Genomic DNA, 19,633 nt, shown 5'->3' on the forward strand with positions numbered 1-19,633 from the left:
TGAGAGTGCAATGTATACGATGTTAGAGGTTATGAGAAAAGTTTGAACTATGTACATGAGAAAATGATTCATATTTTAAAATTATCTTAGTTCTGACATGAAATAGACACAAAAGCATGAGTATTTTTAATTGGCATGTTTAAAATACTTTGAATAAAAATTAAATATTCTAAACAAATTGACCAACAAGAACATGGATGGAGAAAAAGTGTTTATTGAAATTCCATTCATTTAAAAATATCATTGATAATCTGGTCTAAAGTTTTCATTTTATAACTGTAACTCTATGTATATGTTGAGGATTAATGTTTCATATTCAGCTCTATACCAGCAAGTATGAGTCCTGTCCTGCTGACTTTTGGGTATCTCATTAGGTTTCTGATCAAGGAGACATTCCATGAAGTTTTTTTTTTATTTTATTATGTTAATCACCATACATTACATCATTAGTTTTTGATGTAGTGTTCCATGATTCATTGTTTGCATATAACACCCAGTGCTCCATTCAGTACGTGCCCTCTTTAATACCCATCACCAGGCTAACCCATCCCCCCACCCCCCACCCCTCTAGAACCCTCAGTTTGTTTCTCAGAGTCCATAGTCTCTCATGGTTCGTCTCCCCCTCCGATTTACCCCCTTTCATTTTTCCCTTCTTACTATCTTCTTTTTTTTTAAACATATAATATATTATTTGTTTCAGAGATACAAGTCTGTGATTCATCAGTCTTACACAGTTCACAGTGCTCACCATAGTACATACCCTCCCCAATGTCTATCACCCAGCCACCCCATCCTTCCCACCCCCCACCACTCCAGCAACCCTCAGTTTGTTTCCTGAGATTAAGAAGTCCTCATATCAGTGAGATCATATGATACATGTCTTTCTCTGATTGACTTATTTCGCTTAGCATAATACCCTCTAGTTCCATCCACGTCATTGCAAATGGCAATATTTCGGGGTTTTTTTATGGCTGCATAATGTTCCATTGTGTGTATATATATATATACCACATCTTCTTTATCCATTCATCTGTTGATGGACATCTTGGCTCTTTCCATAGTTTGGCTATTGTGGACATTGCTGCTATAAACATTGGGGTACATGTACCCCTTCGGATCACATTCCATGAAGTTTTACAAATTATTCTCTCAAAATGCTTGACTTCGGTGGAACATTACAGATCCTTCATTTATTGAGCTCTCTGTAAGAGTAAGCACTTTAGTGGCACCTGGGTGGTTCAGTTGGTTAAGTGTCTGACTCTTGATTTTGGCTCAGGTCATGATCTCAGGGTTGTGAGATTGAGCTGCTGGGCATGGAGCCTGCTTATGATTCTCTTTCTCTCCTTTTGCCTTTGCCCCTCTCCCACTATCTCTCTCTCTCCCTCTCTAAAAAAAAAAAAAAAAAAAAAAAAAGCACGTTAGCCACAAATCTCTGCTCAGTGCAAGAGATTACAGGTGACCAAATGGCTCTTATATTTAATTGATGTAAATTTTAATATCATTCATTGTCCCTCTTGTTGAAAAAGAAAATGATACTATTTCCTGAGACTAGTGATGCTTGAAAAACCTTGGCTAACAAGTTCCCAAGAAATATTATTTAATGGTATATTGCCAAGAACATTTTAGATAATACAGCAAAATTGCCTTCTTCAAAAAGTCCAAATACATTTCATTTTAATTTTAGAATAATTTATTGAGTTCTTATTGGTTGCATAGTTGGATATGACAGGGATCCAAAAAAAAAAATGTAACTTATACAGATCTTATTACCATTTTGGAGAAACAAAATAAATTCATATAAAAAAAACCCAGGAAAAGATATAATTTAGTGCCAACTTGGTAAACTAATATTTTTGTTGAGTCAGAAAGTCATCAGTAATCTGCCTGTAGCACTTACTATCATAATAAAATTTTTGGTTACTTAAGTCAGTGTAAGTCTGGGTTTATTTCATGTTTTCTGTGCTTTTAAAAAATTTAATTATAGAAGCCTTATTTCTTCAGTACTGAAGTCAGCACATATGGTTGGACACAAACTATGTACCAGCACAGTTACAGGCATTGGGGGTTCTAAATATTGTGAAGATGATCAAAATGTTAAGGTGAAGGTACTTTAATAGCTGTTATCAGAAAAGATCTGTCTAAAGAACTAAGCTATGAGTTGGGGCCTGAATGATGAGAGGAGTTAACTAGTTGGCTAAATTTACAGTTTGAGACTCAAGGAAGTGGTCTAGGTTGAAGATAGAAATTTGAGAGTCATCATTATGAACATGATATTTGAAGCCATGTCAAACACAGTTGAGAAGTCAAGGAAGAGGAGAGTTGAAAGTTGACCTTTGCCTTTAGCAGATATGAGTCATCAGTGACTTTGGGAAGAGTTGTTTCTGTGGAGCAGTGAAGGAGAAAAGCCTTATTAAGAGATTGAAGAGAGAATGGGAGGTAAGAAAATAGAGACAATAAGAAAACATAAGTCTTTGAGGGGTTTTGCTATGAAGAGAGAAGGGTAGGGGACAAAATCCAGTTTTTACAAAAGATGGGTAATATTAGGGCAGGTTGTTATGCCAATAAGAATAATCCAGTAGAGAAAGTGACGTTGTAGCAGAGAGATGGGTAATTGTAGGAGTGAAGCCTTTGAAAAGCTGACCTGGAATAGAATCTAGAGCACATGTGAGACAATGGCCTTGAAAATAGGAAATTTCTTCCATTAATATGAGGGAATGCAGAAATACAGAGGCAACACAATGGAGAAAAGGTAGTCTTTTCAGTAAATGCTGGAACAACTGGACACCCACATACAAAAAGACAAATTGAGGCAGACTTTATATCTCTCACAAAAATCAACTCAAAATGGATTACAAACAGAGCGTGAGAGGGAGATGGGTGTAGGAGGTGAAGAGAAATGAGAAAGTGTGAAATGGCTTCTCAGAGACTGCTAAGTCGAAGTTGCTAGGAAATCATAGTGGTAAACTTTGCAAAAGAAGAATGCCAACGTGGGGGTGCATGAATGGCTTAGTTGGAAACGTGTCCACCTCTTGATATCCTGAGCTCAAGCCCCATGTTGGGTGTAGAGATTACTTAAATAAATAAACTTAATAAAAAAGGAGAGCCAGTTTGAGATTTCTGGCCATAAATAGGAAGTGAATCTTAACATTGCTTTGTAATTTTTCTGTAACAGTACTTTCACCAACCATTAGCAGGTGGGATGTCTATTACCTATATTGTGGTCTTGAAATACCATTTTCTACTAAAACAAACCAGGACTTCTTAGAGAAATGGCTCATTTCAGGCCTGAGGCAGACATTTTCAAGACAACCAGGAACACTTTGTCATAACAGAGAACAAGGAAGCTGTCAAAAACTATCATCATAGAGTGCCCCAGTGGCTCAGTTGGTTAAGCGTCTGACTCTTGATCTCAGTTCAGGTCTTGATCTCAGGGTCATGAATTCAAGCCCTGCATTGGGCAAACCAACAAACTGTAGTCATGTCAAAAGGATTCCGAGGCCAACACGAAGAGTCTTCCACTGGCTAAGTATGAGACAATTTGAGTTCAATAAAGAAAATAACTGCAGTGGATTAAAACACATCAAATATGTTTAAATCCATGAGTTCATATTGATCCAAAACATAGACACACATAACACATACACAATACACGCATGCGTGCACGCGCGCACACACACACACACACACACTTTAGTGGAGGTTCTTGAAGGATTCTAGCAAATGAGCTCTTTTTTTTTTAAGATTTATTTTAGAGAAAGAGAGAGAGAGCACGTGAGCAGGGGGAGCGGCAGAGGGAAATGGAGAGAGAGAATCTCAAGCAGACTCCCTGCTGAGTGTGGAGCACAGTTCGGGGCTCATTCTCACCACATTGAGATCATGACCTGAGCTGAAGTCAAGAGTGGGATGCTTAACAACTGAGCCACCCAGGGTGCCCTGCAAGTGAGCTCTTTATTTCAAAAACTGGCAAAGAGAAAGAATCCAGCATTTGTATCAGCTTTATCATTGAGTAACCAAACAATAGTTATGGTGAAATTTCTCTTTAAATAATAGTTTCAGCAAAGAAATGAGGAATGATTGATAGAATTAGAATACTCCATTTTGTAACCCCTAATGAATTAATGAGTTTAGATATTGAGCATCGATAGCGTTAAAATCAAATAAAGGACTACAAGATACTATAAATGAACCAATGTGAGTTGGTTCCTTGGTGAGTCAGAAACTGCACCCTGTTGAGTTGTCAGCTTTATTTGTAGCAAATAAGGAGATCACCAGGAATAGCTTCCAGAGCCATGACTCCCCCAAGCAAGGGTGGATGGATTTCTTTTTTTTTTTTTTATGTTAATCACCATACATTACATCATTAGTTTTTGATGTAGTGTTCCATGATTCATTGTTTGCATATAACACCCAGTGCTCCATGCTGTACGTGCCCTCCTTAATACCCATCACCAGGCTAACCCATCCCCCCCACCCCCGCTAGAACCCTCAGTTTGTGTCTCAGAGTCCATAGTCTCTCATGGTTCATCTCCCCCCCCGATACCCCCCCCTTAATTCTTCCCTTCCTGCTATCTTCTTTTTTTTTTAAATTTTTTTAACATATAATGTATTATTTGTTTCAGAGGTACAGGTCTGTGAATCAGCAGTCTTAAACAATTCACAGCACTCACCATAGCACATACCCTCCCCAGTGTCTATAATCCAGCCACCCCATCCCTCCCACCGCCCACCACTCCAGCAACCCTCAGTTTGTTTCCTGAGATTAAGAATTCCTCATATCAGTGAGATCATGTGATACATGTCTTTCTCTGATTGACTTATTTCGCTCAGCATAATACCCTCCAGTTCTATCCACATCGTTGCAAATGACAAGATTTCATTCCTTTTGCTGGCTGCATAATATTCCATTGTATATATATATACCACCTCTTCTTTATCCATTCATCTGTCGATGGACATCTTGGCTCTTTCCACAGTTTGGCTTTTGTGGACATTGCTGCTATAAACATCGGAGTGCACGTACCCCTTCAGATCCCTACATTTGTATCTTTGGGGTAAATACCCAGTAGTGCAATTGCTGGATCATATGGTAGCTCTATTTTCAACTTTTTGAGGAACCTCCATACTGTTTTCCAGAGTGGCTGTACCAGCTTGCGTTCCCACCAACAGTGTAGGAGGGTTCCCCTTTCTCCACATCCCCACCAACATCTGTCATTTCCTGACTTGTTAATTTTAGCCATTCTGACTGGTGTGAGGTGATATCTCATTGAGGTTTTGATTTGGATTTCCCTGATGCTGAGCGATGTTGAGCACTTTTTCATGTGTCTGTTGGCCATTTGATGTCTTTTTTGGAAAAATGTCTGTTCATGTCTTCTGCCCATTTCTTGATTGGATCATTTGTTCTTTGGGTGTTGAGTTTGATAAGTTCTTTATAGATTTTGGATACTAGCCCTTTATCTGATATGTCATTTGCAAATATCTTCTCCCATTCTATCGGTTGTCTTTTGGTTTTGTTGACTTTCTTTTGCTGTGCAAAAGCTTTTTATCTTGAAGAAGTCCCAATAGTTCATTTTTACCCTTGCTTCCCTTGCCTTTGGTGATGTTTCTAGGAAGAAGTTGCTGTGGCTGAGGTTGAAGAGGCTGCTGACTGTGTTCTCCTAAAGGATTTTGATTGACTCCTGTCTCACATTGAGGTCTTTCAACCATTTTGAGTCTATTTTTGTGTGTGGTGTAAGGAAATGGTCCAGTTTCATTCTTCTGCAAGTGGCTGTCCAATTTTCCCAGCACCATTTGTTGAAAAGACTGTCCTTTTTCCCATTGGGCATTCTTTCCTGCTTTGTCAAAGATGAGTTGACCATACAGTTGAGGGTCCATTTCTGGGCTCTCTATTCTGTTCCACTGATCTATGTGTCTGTTTTTGTGCCAGTACCATACTGTCTTGATGATTACAGCTTTGTAATAGAGCTTGAAGTACGGAATTGTGATGTCACCAGCTTTGCTTTTCTTTTTCAACATTCCTCTGGCTATTCAGGGTCTTTTCTGGTTCCATACAAATTTTAGGATTATTTGTTCCATTTCTTTGAAAAAAGTGGATGATATTTTGATAGGGATTGCATTGAATGTGTAGATTGCTCTAGGTAGTATTGACATTTTCACAATATTTGTTCTTCCAATCCATGATCATGGAACGTTTTTCCATTTCTTTGTGTCTTCCTCAATTTCTTTCATGAGTATTTTATAGTTTTCTGAGTACAGATTCTTTGCCTCTTTGGTTAGATTTCTTCCTAGGTATCTTATGGTTTTGGGTGCAATTGTAAATGGGATCGACTCCTTAATTTCTCTTTTTTCTGTCTTGTTGGTGTATAGGAATGCCACTGATTTCTGTGCATTGATTTTGTATGCTGCCACTTTACTGAATTCCTGTATGAGTTCTAGCAGTTTTGGGGTGGAGTCTTTTGGGTTGTCCACATAAAGTATCCTATCATCTGCAAAGAGTGAGAGTTTGACTTCTTTGCCAATTTGGATGCCTTTTATTTCTTTTTGTTGTCTGATTGCTGTGGCTAGGACTTCTAATACTATGTTGAATAGCAGTGGTGATAGTGGACGTCCCTGCCATGTTCCTGACCTTAGGGGGAAAGTTCTCAGTTTTTCTCCATTGAGAATGATATTCGCTATGGGTTTTTCATAGACGGCTTTTATTTTTTTATTTTTTTTTCTTTTATTTTTCTTAATCCTTTTTTTTTTTTTAAACTTTTTATTGTTATGTTGATCCCCATACATTACATCATTAGTTTTAGATATAGTGTTCCATGATTCATTGTTTGTGCATAACACCCAGTGCTCCATGCAGAACGTGCCCTCCTCAATACCCATCACCAGGCTAACCCATCCTCCCAACCCCCTCCCCTCTAGAACCCTCAGTTTGTTTTTCAGAGTCCATTGTCTCTCATGGTTCTTCTCCCCCTCCGATTTCCCCCCCTTCATTCTTCCCCTCCTGCTACATTCTTCTTCTTCTTTTTTTCTTTCTTAACATATATTGCATTATTTGTTTCAGAGGTACAGATCTGAGATTCAATAGTCTTGCACAATTCACAGCGCTTACCAGAACACATACCCTCCCCAGTGTCCATCACCCAGTCACCCCATCCCTCCCACCCCACCCCCCACTCCAGCAACCCTCAGTTTGTTTCCTGAGATTAAGAATTCCTCATATCAGTGAGGTCATATGATACATGTCTTTCTCTGTTTGACTTATTTCGCTCAGCATAATACCCTCCAGTTCCATCCACGTCGTTGCAAATGGCAAGATCTTATTCCTTTTGATGGCTGCATAATGTTCCATTGTATATATATACCACATCTTCTTTATCCATTCATCTGTTGATGGACATCTTGGCTCTTTCCACAGTTTGGCTATTGTGGACATTGCTGCTATAAACATCAGGGTACACGTAGCCTTTCGGGTCCCTACTTTTGTATCTTTGGGGTAAATACCCAGTAGTGCAATTGCTGGATCATATGGTAGCTCTATTTTCAACTTTTTGAGGAACCTCCATACTGTTTTCCAGAGTGGCTGCACCAGCTTGCATTCCCACCAACAGTGTAGGAGGGTTCCCCTTTCTCCGCATCCCCGCCAACATCTGTCATTTCCTGACTTGTTAATTTTAGCCATTCTGACTGGTGTGAGGTGGTATCTCATTGAGGTTTTGATTTGGATTTCCCTGATGCCGAGCGATATTGAACACTTTTTCATGTGTCTGTTGGCCATTTGGATGTCTTCTTTGGAAAAATGTCTGTTCATGTCTTCTGCCCATTTCTTGATTGGATCATAGACGGCTTTTATGATATTGAGGTATGTACCCTCTATCCCTATACTCTGAAGAGTTTTGATTAAGAAAGGATGCTGTACTTTGTCAAATGCTTTTTCTGCATCTATCGAGAGGATCATATGGTTCTTGTTCTTTCTTTTATTAATGTATTGTATCACGTTGATTGTTTTTCGGATGTTGAACCAACCTTGCAGCCCAGGAATAAATCCCGCTTGGTTGTGGTGAATAATCCTTTTAATGTACTGTTGGATCCTATTGGCTAGTATTTTGGTGAGAATTTTTGCATCCATGTTCATCAAGGATATTGGTCTGTAATTCTCCTTTTTGATGGGGTCTTTGGTTTTGGGATCAAGGTAATGCTGGCCTCATAAAATGAGTTTGGAAGTTTTCCTTCCATTTCTATTTTTTGGAACAGTTTCAGAAGAATAGGTATTAATTCTTCTTTAAATGTTTGGTAGAATTCCCCTGGGAAGCCATCTGGCCCTGGGCTCTTGTTTGCTGGGAGATTTTTGATCACTCCTTCAATTTCCTTACTGGTTATGGGTCTGTTCAGGTTTTCTATTTCTTCCTGGTTCAGTTTTGGTAGTTTATACGTCTCTAGGAATGCATCCATTTCTTCCAGATTGTCTAATTTGCTGGCATATAGTTGCTCATAATGTGTTCTTATAATTGTTTGTATTTCTTTGGTGTTGGTTGTGATCTCTCCTCCTTCATTCATGATTTTATTTATTTGGGTCCTTTCTCTTTTCTTTTTGATAAGTCTTGCCAGGGGTTTATCAGTTTTGCTAATTCTTTCAAAGAACCAGCTCCTAGTTTCGTTGATCTGTACTACTGTTCCTTTGGTTTCTATTTCATTGATTTCTGCTCTGATCTTTATTATTTCTCTCTCCTGCTGGGTTTAGGCTTTATTTGCTGTTCTTTCTCCAGCTCCTTTAGGTGTAGGGTTAAGTTGTGTATTTGAGACCTTTCTTGTTTCTTGAGGAAGGCTTGTATTGCTATATACTTTCCTCTTAGGACTGCCTTTGCTGCATCCCAAAGATTTTGAACTGTTGTGTTTTCATTTTCATTTGTTTCCATGAATTTTTTTAAATTCTTCTTTAATTTCCTGGTTGACCCATTCATTCTTCAGTAGGATGCTCTTTAGCCTCCATGTATTTGAGTTCTTTCCAGCTTTCCTCTTGTATTTGAGTTCTAGTTTCAAAGCATTGTGGTCTGAAAATATGCAGGGAATGATCCCAATCTTTTGGTACCGGTTGAGACCTGATTTGTGACCCAGGATGTGATCTATTCTGGAGAATGTTCCATGGGCACTAGAGAAGAATATGTATTCTATTGCTTTGGGATGGAATGTTCTGAGTATATCTGTGAAGTCCATTTGGTCCAGTGTGTCATTTAAAGTCTTTATTTCCTTGTTGATCTTTTGCTTAGATTATCTGTCCAATTCAGTGAGGGGGGTGTTAAAGTCCTCTACTATTATTGTATTGTTGTCGATGTGTTTCTTTGCTTTTGTTATTAATTGGCTTATATAATTGGCTGCTCCCATGTTAGAGGCATAGATATTTACAGTTGTTAGATCTTGTTGGATAGACCCTTTAAGTAGGATATAGTGTCCTTCCTCATCTCTTATTATAGTCTTTGCTTTAAAATCTAATTTGTCTGACATAAGGATTGCCACCCCAGCTTTCTTTTGGTGTCCATTAGCATGGTAAATGGTTTTCCACCCCCTCACTTTCAAACTGGGGGTGTCTTTAGGTTTAAAATGAGTCTCTTGCAGACAGCATATCAATGGGTCTTGTTTTTTTATCCAATCTGATAGCCTGTGTCTTTTGATTAGGGCTTTAAGCCCTTTTACATTCAGGGTAGCTATTGAAAGATATGAATTTAGTGCCATTGTATTGCCTGTAAGGTGATTGTCTCTGTTCCTTTCTGGTCTATGTTACTTTTAGACTCTCTCTTTGCTTAGAGGACCCCTTTCAAGATTTCTTGTAGGGCTGGTTTCATGTTTGCAAATTCCTTTAGTTTTGTTTGTCCTGGAAGCTTTTTATTTCTCCTTCTATTTTCTATGACAGCCTAGCTGGATATAATATTCTTGGCTGCATATTTTTCTCATTTAGTGCTCTGAATATATCATGCCAGTCCTTTCTGGCCTTCTAGGTCTCTGTGGATAGGTCTGTTGCCAGTCTAATATTTCTACCATTGTAGGTTACAGATCTCTTCTCCCAAGCTGCTTTCAGGATTTTCTCTGTGTGTCTGAGACTCGTAAGTTTTACTATTAGATGTTGGGGTGTTGACCTATTTTTATTGATTTTGAGGGGGGTTCTCTGTGCCTCCTGGATTTTGGTGCCTGTTTCCTTTCCCAAATTAGGGAAGTTCTCTGCTATAATTTGCTCCAATATACCTTTGGCCCCTCTCTCTCTTTCTTCTTCTGGGATCCCAATTATTCTAATATTGTTTCGTCTTATGGTATCACTTATCTCTCGAATTCTGCCCTCATGATCCAGTAGTTGTTTATATCTTTTTCTCAGCTTCTTTATTTTCTATCATTTGGTCTTCTATATCACTAACTCTTTCTTCTGCCTCATTTATCCTAGCAGTTAGAGCCTCCATTTTTGATTGCACCTCATTAATACCCTTTTTGATTTCGACTTGGTTAGATTTTAATTCTTTTATTTCTCCAGAAAGGGTTTCTCTAATATCTTCCGTGCTTTTTTCAAGCCCAGCTAGTATCTTTAAAATCGTCATTCTGAACTCTAGTTCGGACATCTTACTAATACTTACATCTGTCCGTATTGATTAAGTCCCTGGCAGTAGGTACTGCCTCTTGTTCTTTTTTTGAGGTGAATTTTTCTGTCTTGTCATTTTGTCCAGAGGAGAATAGATGAATGAGAGAACAAAATGCTAACAGGGTAACAATGTCCCCAGAAAATATACACTAAACAATTCAGAAGAGACTGAAACCGGGGGAAAAGAAAGAGAAAGAAAGAAAAAAGAAAAAAAAAAGAAAAAGATAAAAAGAAACAATAACAACAAAAAAAATAAAACTGAATATGATCATATATGATCAGGCTGGTGCATAGATTAGTGCCACACACTAGTTTTGGGCATATTTTGGTCTGTTAGAAGAAAGTGCCTCCCAAAATTTTAAAGAAAGAAAAACTTATATATGTACAAAAATAAGGGTTAATACGATGAAGGGATGGACTATGAATGTAAAGATGAAAATTATAAAAGATTTTCAAGAAGGAATTGATAAGATAAGAAGCTAGTTGAAAAAAGAAGAGGATTTAAAAAAAAAAAGGGAGAGAATGTGATCAGGCAGGAGACTAGAACAAAGCCATACACTAAAGATTTAGGGTATATTTTGGTCTGTTAGAAGAAACTGTATCCCAAAATATTAAAGAGAGAACAACTTATGTATGTATATACCAAAAATAAGGTTAACTACTATGAAGGGATAGAATATGACTCTAAAAATGAAAAATAAAAAAGATTTTTTTAAAAAAGGGATTGATAAGATGTTTGTTGAAAAAAGGAAGAGGAAAAATTAAAAAAAAAAAGAAAAAGTTAAAAAAAAATTAACTTTGAAAGACTAAAGAATCATGGGGAAAAAGCCATGAATTCTATGTGCATTATTCCCCTAGCGCTGGAGTTCTGCCATTCTCATTGATCCATAAACTTGGTCTTGGCTGGCTGTTCTCGCTGATCTTCTGGGGGAGGGGCCTGTTGCCGTGGTTCCCAAATGTCTTTGCTAGAGGCGGAATTGCCGGGCAAGGGCCTGGCTAAGTAATTGGCTCGGGTTTGCTCTTGGGAGATTTTGTTCCCTGCAACCTTTCCGTACAGCTTTGGAGGAGGAGAGTGAAATGGCGGCCTCCCAATCTCTGCCCGGGAGGCGCCAAGAACTCGGGGCCCCACTCCTCAGTGAGCCCCCAGAGAAAAGCAGTCAGTTACTCCCGTCTCCTGGTCTCTGGCCGCACTCCGTGTTCACCCAGCCTGTGACAGAGTGTTTCTATCTCTGGCGCACGACCCCGTGTGGAGTCTCCAAACCCAGCAGATTCCTGCGGTGCGCTCCCGCGCCACTCCTCCCGGGGGAGGAATGGGAGTCTCCCCAGATCTGCCGCTTGTTGGGTCCCTGCTGGAAGAGCAGTGGCCCTACTGTGCTGAGATTCATGGTTTATGGCAACCCCTAGCTGAGAGCCCGCTCCTCGGCTCCGTCTCTGCAGCCGGCTTCCCTGCTCTGATACCTGGAGCTCTGCCGCACTCAGGCACCTCCGGTCTTTCTGTGACCCCGAGGGTCCTGAGACCACACTGTCCCGCGACGGTTCCACCCCCCGCTTAGCCACTGGAGCGACGTCCCTCAGCGGAGCCAACTGGTAAAAGTTCTGATTTTGTGCTCCACGGCTTTATCATTTGCCGGTATCGGCTGACGGAGGCCCCCTTCCCCGCCGTCTGTCCTCCCGAATATTGCCTCGGATTCACTTCTCCACACGTCCTACCTTCCAGAAAGTGGTCGCTTTTCTGTTCAGAGAGTTGCTGCTATTCTTTTCTTCGATCTCCTGTTGAGTTCGTAAGCGTTCAGAATGGTTTGATCCCTATCCAGCTGAATTCCTGGGACCAGACGAAATTAGGTCTCCTACTCCTCTGCCACCTTGCTCCTCCCCCGATGGATTCCTTTTATTTAGGGGTGGCGTGAATATTTAGATAGGGAAGCCTTGTTTTTGTAAGTAGAGGCAGGCATAAGGTCGCGCATGTGCCATTAAGGAAACATGGCTATACACACATTATGTAAATGGAGTTGAGGCTCCTCCTGGGGTAGAGATTTTAGTATTATAACAGGATAAAGGTAGTTGTTGATCATTTTAGAGCTCACTCCATGGTCCATCTGTGCAGACCCAAGTCAGGGGTTAAGTTTAAACATGTCTGGCTGGCCTGGGCCGGCTGGAGGTCTTGCCAGGACAGTTGTTATGGCTCAAGTTGTTTTGCTTTCTGTTTGTGGAAGAGAGAAGCTGGAAAGATGAGCTTTAGGAAAAATGTGGAACAAAGGTTGGTGAGTACAAGCAGGTGGGCAGTAAAGGTCAGGTCTTGGGACCTAGCTGGTGACAGTACTATGTATCTTCTGATAACACCAAACCATGAAGTGTCTTATAAAAAATTGGATATGAATCAGATTAAGTGTTTAGATTCAATTAATTTCTCAAGAAGTAGGGAAGAAAGATTAATTTGTTAATCTATACCATTAGGAATGTAATCAGCAAAATCCAGGTTATGGGAAACTTTAGAAGACTAATTGTAGTGTCTAGGGATAGCTTCTCATTTGGATGATAGAACTATAAATTAAATGATGCCATAAAAGTCAGGACAGTTGTTACTCTGAAGAGGGAGTGGTTTTGATTGGGAGAAACATGTGGAAGGCTTCTGGAATACTGACAAGACTCTCTCTGCTTAAATGGGTGTTATGTACAAGGGTGATTGCCTTATAAAATTTCATTAAGCTGTACATTGGTTGTATGTGGTTCTCTGTATTTGAGTTACATTTAACAATACTAAAGTAAAACTTTTAAATGAGATTAAGACATTAAAATTTATTTTTAAGTTTAATTTTTAGTTCCTTGTTAGACTTTCATAGGGAATGGGAGATGGGTGTTAAAGACTTCAGTTGAGTCTAAAAAACAGAGTTGCAAACAGCAACTCAAAGAATTATAACTTGGATGTTTGAACTTAAAAAAAATCAAGTATGTTTCACATGAAAGGACTGCTCAGCATTAGTCACTCACTAAAACCATTTCTAATACAGGCTCTCATCTTCACACTGTGAATATGTAGTAAGTGGATTATATACTGAAAGTGCCTGTTTACACGTGCTTCATGTTTTTCTAGGTGCTTTTGCATATATTATTTAATAAAAAACTAAATGAATCTATGAGTGGAATTGATAATGCTACTTAAATTCTCTATATAAAAGAGTGAATGCTTTAATTACAAAATATTTAGGAATATGTAATATAAGAATGAATCTACCTTTATTATAGATGTCAATACATTGTTTAAAGTAATTTCTCCCTTATTTATAAGATTCCTAGCTTTTATTTAAGGAAGTAATTTTCACTAGTTTGATAAAAATGGAGGTGTATTAAACTGATTTGAAAAAATTTTAAAAGTTCATGATATTTTGGCAAGTCTGAAGTAAATTAAAACTCATTTTTTTCTGTCAGAGGTCTCTTCATTAGTATCCATGATCGAGGGCATATTGCTTCAGTTCTTAATGCATGGCCAGAAGATGTCATCAAGGTAAGTCATCTAATTTTTCCACTATGGCAAATTTGTTCTTTTTCCTATTCCGTAACATATTGATAATTTTCATGATACCAGATAGCATTTGATGTGGAAATGTTGGAGTTCGGAGCTGATGGCCAAGAAAGAATTCTTGAGACCTTTCTGGTGCTAAAAGCCTGGGGACGGGACCTGTGAGCAGAAAGGACTGACCAGGGATTGTGAGGAGCAATTGATTATATACTATGGAGTTGGGGGAGGTAAAGACAAGGGAAGTTTCCAAAAGGATTTTCATATGCTAAAAAAGACTCACAGGATCCTGGAGGCCTGGCTATTGTCAGGCTAAGGTTGTTTTTTCCTCTAGCAAGGCATTAACATTAAGATTGGGAGTTCCTGGGGAAATGTCATACTCTGCCTGCCTCAAATATTTGTCAATGGGCTGCAGGTTGTGAGGACATTTAATTTTATCTACCTTTCCTTTTTGCCTTTGTTCTTCACATCAGCATTCACTGTCTTTTCTAGTGAATGTCACCTAATTTATATCTCTTCGATTTTTGCATACTGGATTAATTTTATTTTGGTACCGTTTAGAGACTCACTATCCCTGTTATTTCTGTCTGCTTTCTTAGTATTTCTTGACCCATTGATGATAAATGTTGAATAAATGTTGAAGTTGCCTCTGAATTTCTTTAAGCAAAGTCCCTTTTCACATTTGTTGGGTATAATCATCCACTAAAAGGAACACAGGCAGACAAAAAAAAAATCCATTAATTCACTTCCTTTATCATTATGACCTTCAGTAGTTCATCTGACTCCCCTCTCTGAGTGATCTAATGAAAATAAAATAAGGATAGTATCCAACATTTAGTAGCCTTCTGTGTGGGACACTACCTGGATTGACTCTTGTAGTTACCGTGATAATTCAGTGAGGAGAGGAAGGAGGGGCAGGCTACACAGTAGTGCCTGGTGGTGATGGGAACGGAACACAGGCTGCAGAGCCCTTGCTCTTAAGCATGGTCTCTATGGCCTTCCTTGTCGAAGGAAAGTGAGATGTACTTGTCTCTTCCCTGGCTCCTTTTTTTTTTTTTAAACTTTCTGTTAGGTGCCAAGCAACTTTGTTATGTTGATGTAGGAAAGACGTTAGGGTTCAAAGCCGACAGCCAAGAAAGAATTCTTGAGAGGTCTTTGGTGCAAAAAGGTGGTTTTATTAAAGCCCAGGGACAGGACCCGTGGGCAGAAGGAGCTGTAACCCGGTCATGAGGGGTGACGATTTTATACTTTCAGGTTGAGAGGGGGTTAGGGATAGTGTAAGTCTGTAAGCAGTTTTGGAAGCAACGTTTCCAGGACCTTGAGGGGGCTAGCTGTTGTTGGGAAAAGGTCATTTATTACCGTCTAATAAAACCGTAGTCATGAGACCCTTCAGATGTATATCGATGGGCCACGTGCTTGGGGGATGATTGCCAACATGTATCTTGGGGGTTTTAGAGATGAAGTTTCCAAAGGCATTTTTATATGTTAAAGTAGACTTATAGGATCCTGGTGGCCAGGGGCTGGGGGTGGGGGGTCAGGCTAGGATTGCCTTTTGCCGTCAGCAAAGTATTAACATCGGGGCATTCGAGTTCCTAGAGGAATGTCCCTCTGCCTGTTTCAAGGACTTATCAATGGGCTGTAGGTAGTAAGGGAATGTAATAATTTCTCTTCTGCCTTTGTTTCCCACATCACTGTGTTTTAGGAGTAAGGCTGAACAAACTGATGCCTTTTAGGGGTACAGAGGCACTTCAGCTATGACTCCTGAAGCATTGCTCTCTTTCTTTTGAGCAGTCATGCTAGAATTGATTCACTCTGCTCTGTAAGGCTTATGCCAGGCAAACTTGTAAAGCAAAATGTTTTTCATGATTTCCAATCTTTCCAATTTTTTTACTTTTCTTACCAAACTCGCTTCCTTAACTTTTCTCCCACAGGGTAGACTGCATCCTTGGATGCTATCCTCAGAAACTACTCCAAAGTGTGTTAATTCTGTGAAGTGTAAAATGTCTGAGAAGGACGCTTACATTTTAACTGGAATCTAGAGAGGATTTTAAGAGTGAGTCAGTAAAGGAAATAGTTCTGGGGTAGAGAGGACTAATTAATATCCACATAATCATAATAGCTAGGCAGTACACAGTCACCTTGCTTTGTGTTCTTCCTACTAGCTCATCTCTGAATATTTATCTTCATTAGTAGCCTACCTTTATTCTTTTAACTCTTAAAATTGGGCCCTCACTGATATTCCTGATCCTAACTATACTATTATTTTAAAAGCCTAGTATAGTATCTGGCACATGCTAGGCACTTAAATGGCAGCTGTTTATTGTAATAGAGTATTGAAGAGTAAGATGTGGTCTCTACTGTGTAGTTGCAAGCACGCATGAAACAAAAGCAATCAATTATTAGACAATATATCATTAAACTGGTGTAAATTATAAATGCCATATTCACTCAGAGGAGATGATCATTCAGAGAAGGCTGAAACAGGTAAGAAATTTTTGTACCAAAGTTGGTCTTTAAAGTTAGCCTTTGAAAATTAGAAAGGGAAGAAGATATTATCTGAAGAAGGGAACAGATGAATGTAAGACTCTAGTTCCGGAAGAGAATGGCGTGGTTTTGTGCCATAAGTGAATTAATCGGCTGGCCTAACTAAAGCTAAGTGTTAATATGGAAATAGTGGGATTAAGATGGCTTAAGTAAGAAGTGCTCAAATTATTATGGAAGGTCTTGAAATTCATCAAGAGGGATTTAGACTTGAAATAATAGAAGGTCATATTTACAGGCAGAAATGACTTTATGTAAGTAATATTTGAGGAAGGCTTCTGAGACAAAGGGGAAGAGGCAAGAGTTGTGCATCCAGGTGTAGGCCACAGCAGAAAGGCCCTGGGGAAGGAAAAGAAGGAATGAAGACAGGACACACGGTGAGGGTGTCTGTGTGTGCTCAGGAGAACCCCTGCATACTTCATGCAGAGTTACTAGTCAGCTAATGCCCAGGTAATAATTGACACAGTAGCATGAAGATGGAATTTCTGAGATGCAGATATCATTGAGAGAAGTATGGTTGTCCTACTGAGATAATCCTCCTGTTGTAACTTCATTATTGTGTAGAAGACATCCAGATGCTTTATTTTCCTTAAGCAGGGGATGAAGTAGGTAAAAACAAAAGCCGAGGGAATGTCACTTTAATGATAAACTATGTAGATGGCACATTTTTTGTTTTTCAGAGGATTCCTTCACTATTAAAATCTACACTTTAATGTTGAGATGTTTGTGAATTAATGCTACAAATGTATATTTGTAACAAGGCATAAGCAGATAAAATAGCAAATGCCTCAAAACAGAGTTTAAAAATTACTAGGGGGGCCCGGGTGGCTCAGTTGGTTGAGCATCCAACTCTTGATTTCAGCTCAGGTCATGATGCTCTCGGGGTCCTGAGATCGAGTCCCATGTCGGGCTCCATGCTGGGTGTGGAGCCTGCTTGGGATTCTCTCTCTCTCCCTCTGCCGCTCCCCTCCTCATGCTCCCTCTTTCTCTCTCTCTCTCAAATAAATAAGCAAATCTTTAAAAAAAATTACTCAAATAACTACCACCTATATAAATGTCCATGGCATATTTATATAATAAAATTAATAGCTCCGGATGAGAGGAGAGCTTAGGGAATAAAGCTTATGAAGAAATGAAGAAAAATAACACTTTTCCTTACTTTATATACAAGAAATAGATTTAGTTTAACTTAGATGTGTTATAAAAAATAAGTGAAATGTTATTTTCAACTCCTTTTTCAAAAATGTTGAAACAGATGAAAATCACAAGTAGCAACTCCCTGGGTCTAATCTTTAATGAACCTAGAAAGCATTATATAAATTATTGCTCAGATCATACCTAAGTTATAGGACAATGTTGCTCTCCTTATAAAATCTCTCCTAAAAATGTTTTTAAAATATTTGCAGGCCAACTGGACTTTACCTGTTTGAAGGACACATACAGAAAAGTATACATTGTCAGCAATAGATAAAAGTACCTCTGTGATAGCATGATAAATAGAACAATGTCAAAAATGTGTTTGCAGTATTTGGACTTTGAAAATTTGGTTTTAATTTAAAAAGCAAAGTTACAATTTTCTGTAGTATTTATCTTTCTTATCTTAAATCAGAGCCAACTAAACCAGTGGTATCAAGTTGCCTTCTTCAAAACAGCATAACCTATTGACCCTTTGCAATTAGACATGGAAAATTTGACAGAGGTCAGCTTTATGGGGTATGCAAAAATAATTTTCACCCACTTCTCAAATGTATTTATTTTTAAGGCAGTTCTTTAAGAGCTGCATAATATAGGTGAACAGAAAATTAAAAAGATCTTCGGCACCTGGGTGGCTCAGTTGGTTAAGCGACTGCCTTCGGCTCAGGTCATGATCCTGGAGTCCCGGGATCGAGTCCCACATCAGGCTCCCTGCTCAGCAGGGATTCTGCTTCTCCCTCTGACCCTCCCCCCTCTCATGCTCTCTTTCTCTATCTCATTCTCTCTCTCAAATGAATGAATAAAATCTTTAAAAAAAAAAGAAAATTAAAAAGATCTCAAAAGTATACTTTAAAATATGTTCTACACTATGGTATAGTGGAAAAACATTGTACTAGGAGTTAACGTACCCAGTTTCCTATTCTTTGGTATTAACCAGGTCAACCACCTTAGGCAGATGATTTCAGTTCTCTGATCTTCAGTTTCCTAATCTATAAAATAAGAGGGAAGGACTGAATATACTCTAAATTCCCCTTCTGATATACCATGACTCTGCATAATGCTCTTGATGGTAATAGTAGTCTTGATAGCTACAATTTGTTGAGAATTTGCGATGTACCAGGTATTATGTATGATAAGTACTTTGTGTATCATGTTCTCATTTTATTGAATCACAGATTTATTCAATTAACTAATGTTTATTCATTGTTTACCATGTGCCAAATGCTGTGCATGGTGTTGGTATACAGTAGTGAACAAAAGAGTTGGTTCCTATTTTTATGCAGCTCTTCTGAAAAGTACCTTTATTATTCCCGTTTTACAAATAAGAAACAGAAGATTTAATCCATCTGTTTAAGGTCAAATGACTGACATTTTCCCAAGGCTCCATGGAAACGATGAGTGTACGAATTTAGAGAAAATCTAATAAATTGTGTTTCACAAGATTGGTTTTGCTTAAATATAATGGCCATGAATCACGGAACAAGATGTTAGATGTGTTAATTTTGTACAGATATCAAATAAAATAGAAATAAAATCTCCTCATGATTAAAATGGATGGCTCATAGATATTCAGGGTGATTGGAAAGAAACTAAACAAAATTCATTAAGCCTAGTGGGAGATTATCAGGTAAGAGAAGTAGCAGACTGTATGTACTCTGTATATTTCAGAAATGGTAGAAAAATATCCAGTGGTTGTAGGAGTTAAAGAGGATGGATCAACATTGCTGTGAAAATAGGAGGATGGTGCCAAGATGCATAAACTAAACATCAGAGCA

At 38.7% G+C, this 19,633-nt stretch overlaps 1 protein-coding gene across 2 annotated transcripts in view; it reads left to right on the plus strand.

Moving 5' to 3' along the window:
• Positions 1–19,633, plus strand: part of ME1 (malic enzyme 1) — a 201,590-nt gene that overhangs the window by 65,467 nt on the left and 116,490 nt on the right. For both annotated transcript variants that reach the window (XM_036101022.2, XM_036101021.2), the window contains exon 4: positions 14,036–14,111. In XM_036101022.2, coding sequence (XP_035956915.1) covers positions 14,036–14,111 — 76 coding nt within the window. The remainder of the gene's footprint in view (positions 1–14,035; positions 14,112–19,633) is intronic.

This window comes from Halichoerus grypus, chromosome 9, assembly GCF_964656455.1.
Source record: "Halichoerus grypus chromosome 9, mHalGry1.hap1.1, whole genome shotgun sequence".
Classification (NCBI taxonomy): domain Eukaryota; kingdom Metazoa; phylum Chordata; class Mammalia; order Carnivora; family Phocidae; genus Halichoerus; species Halichoerus grypus.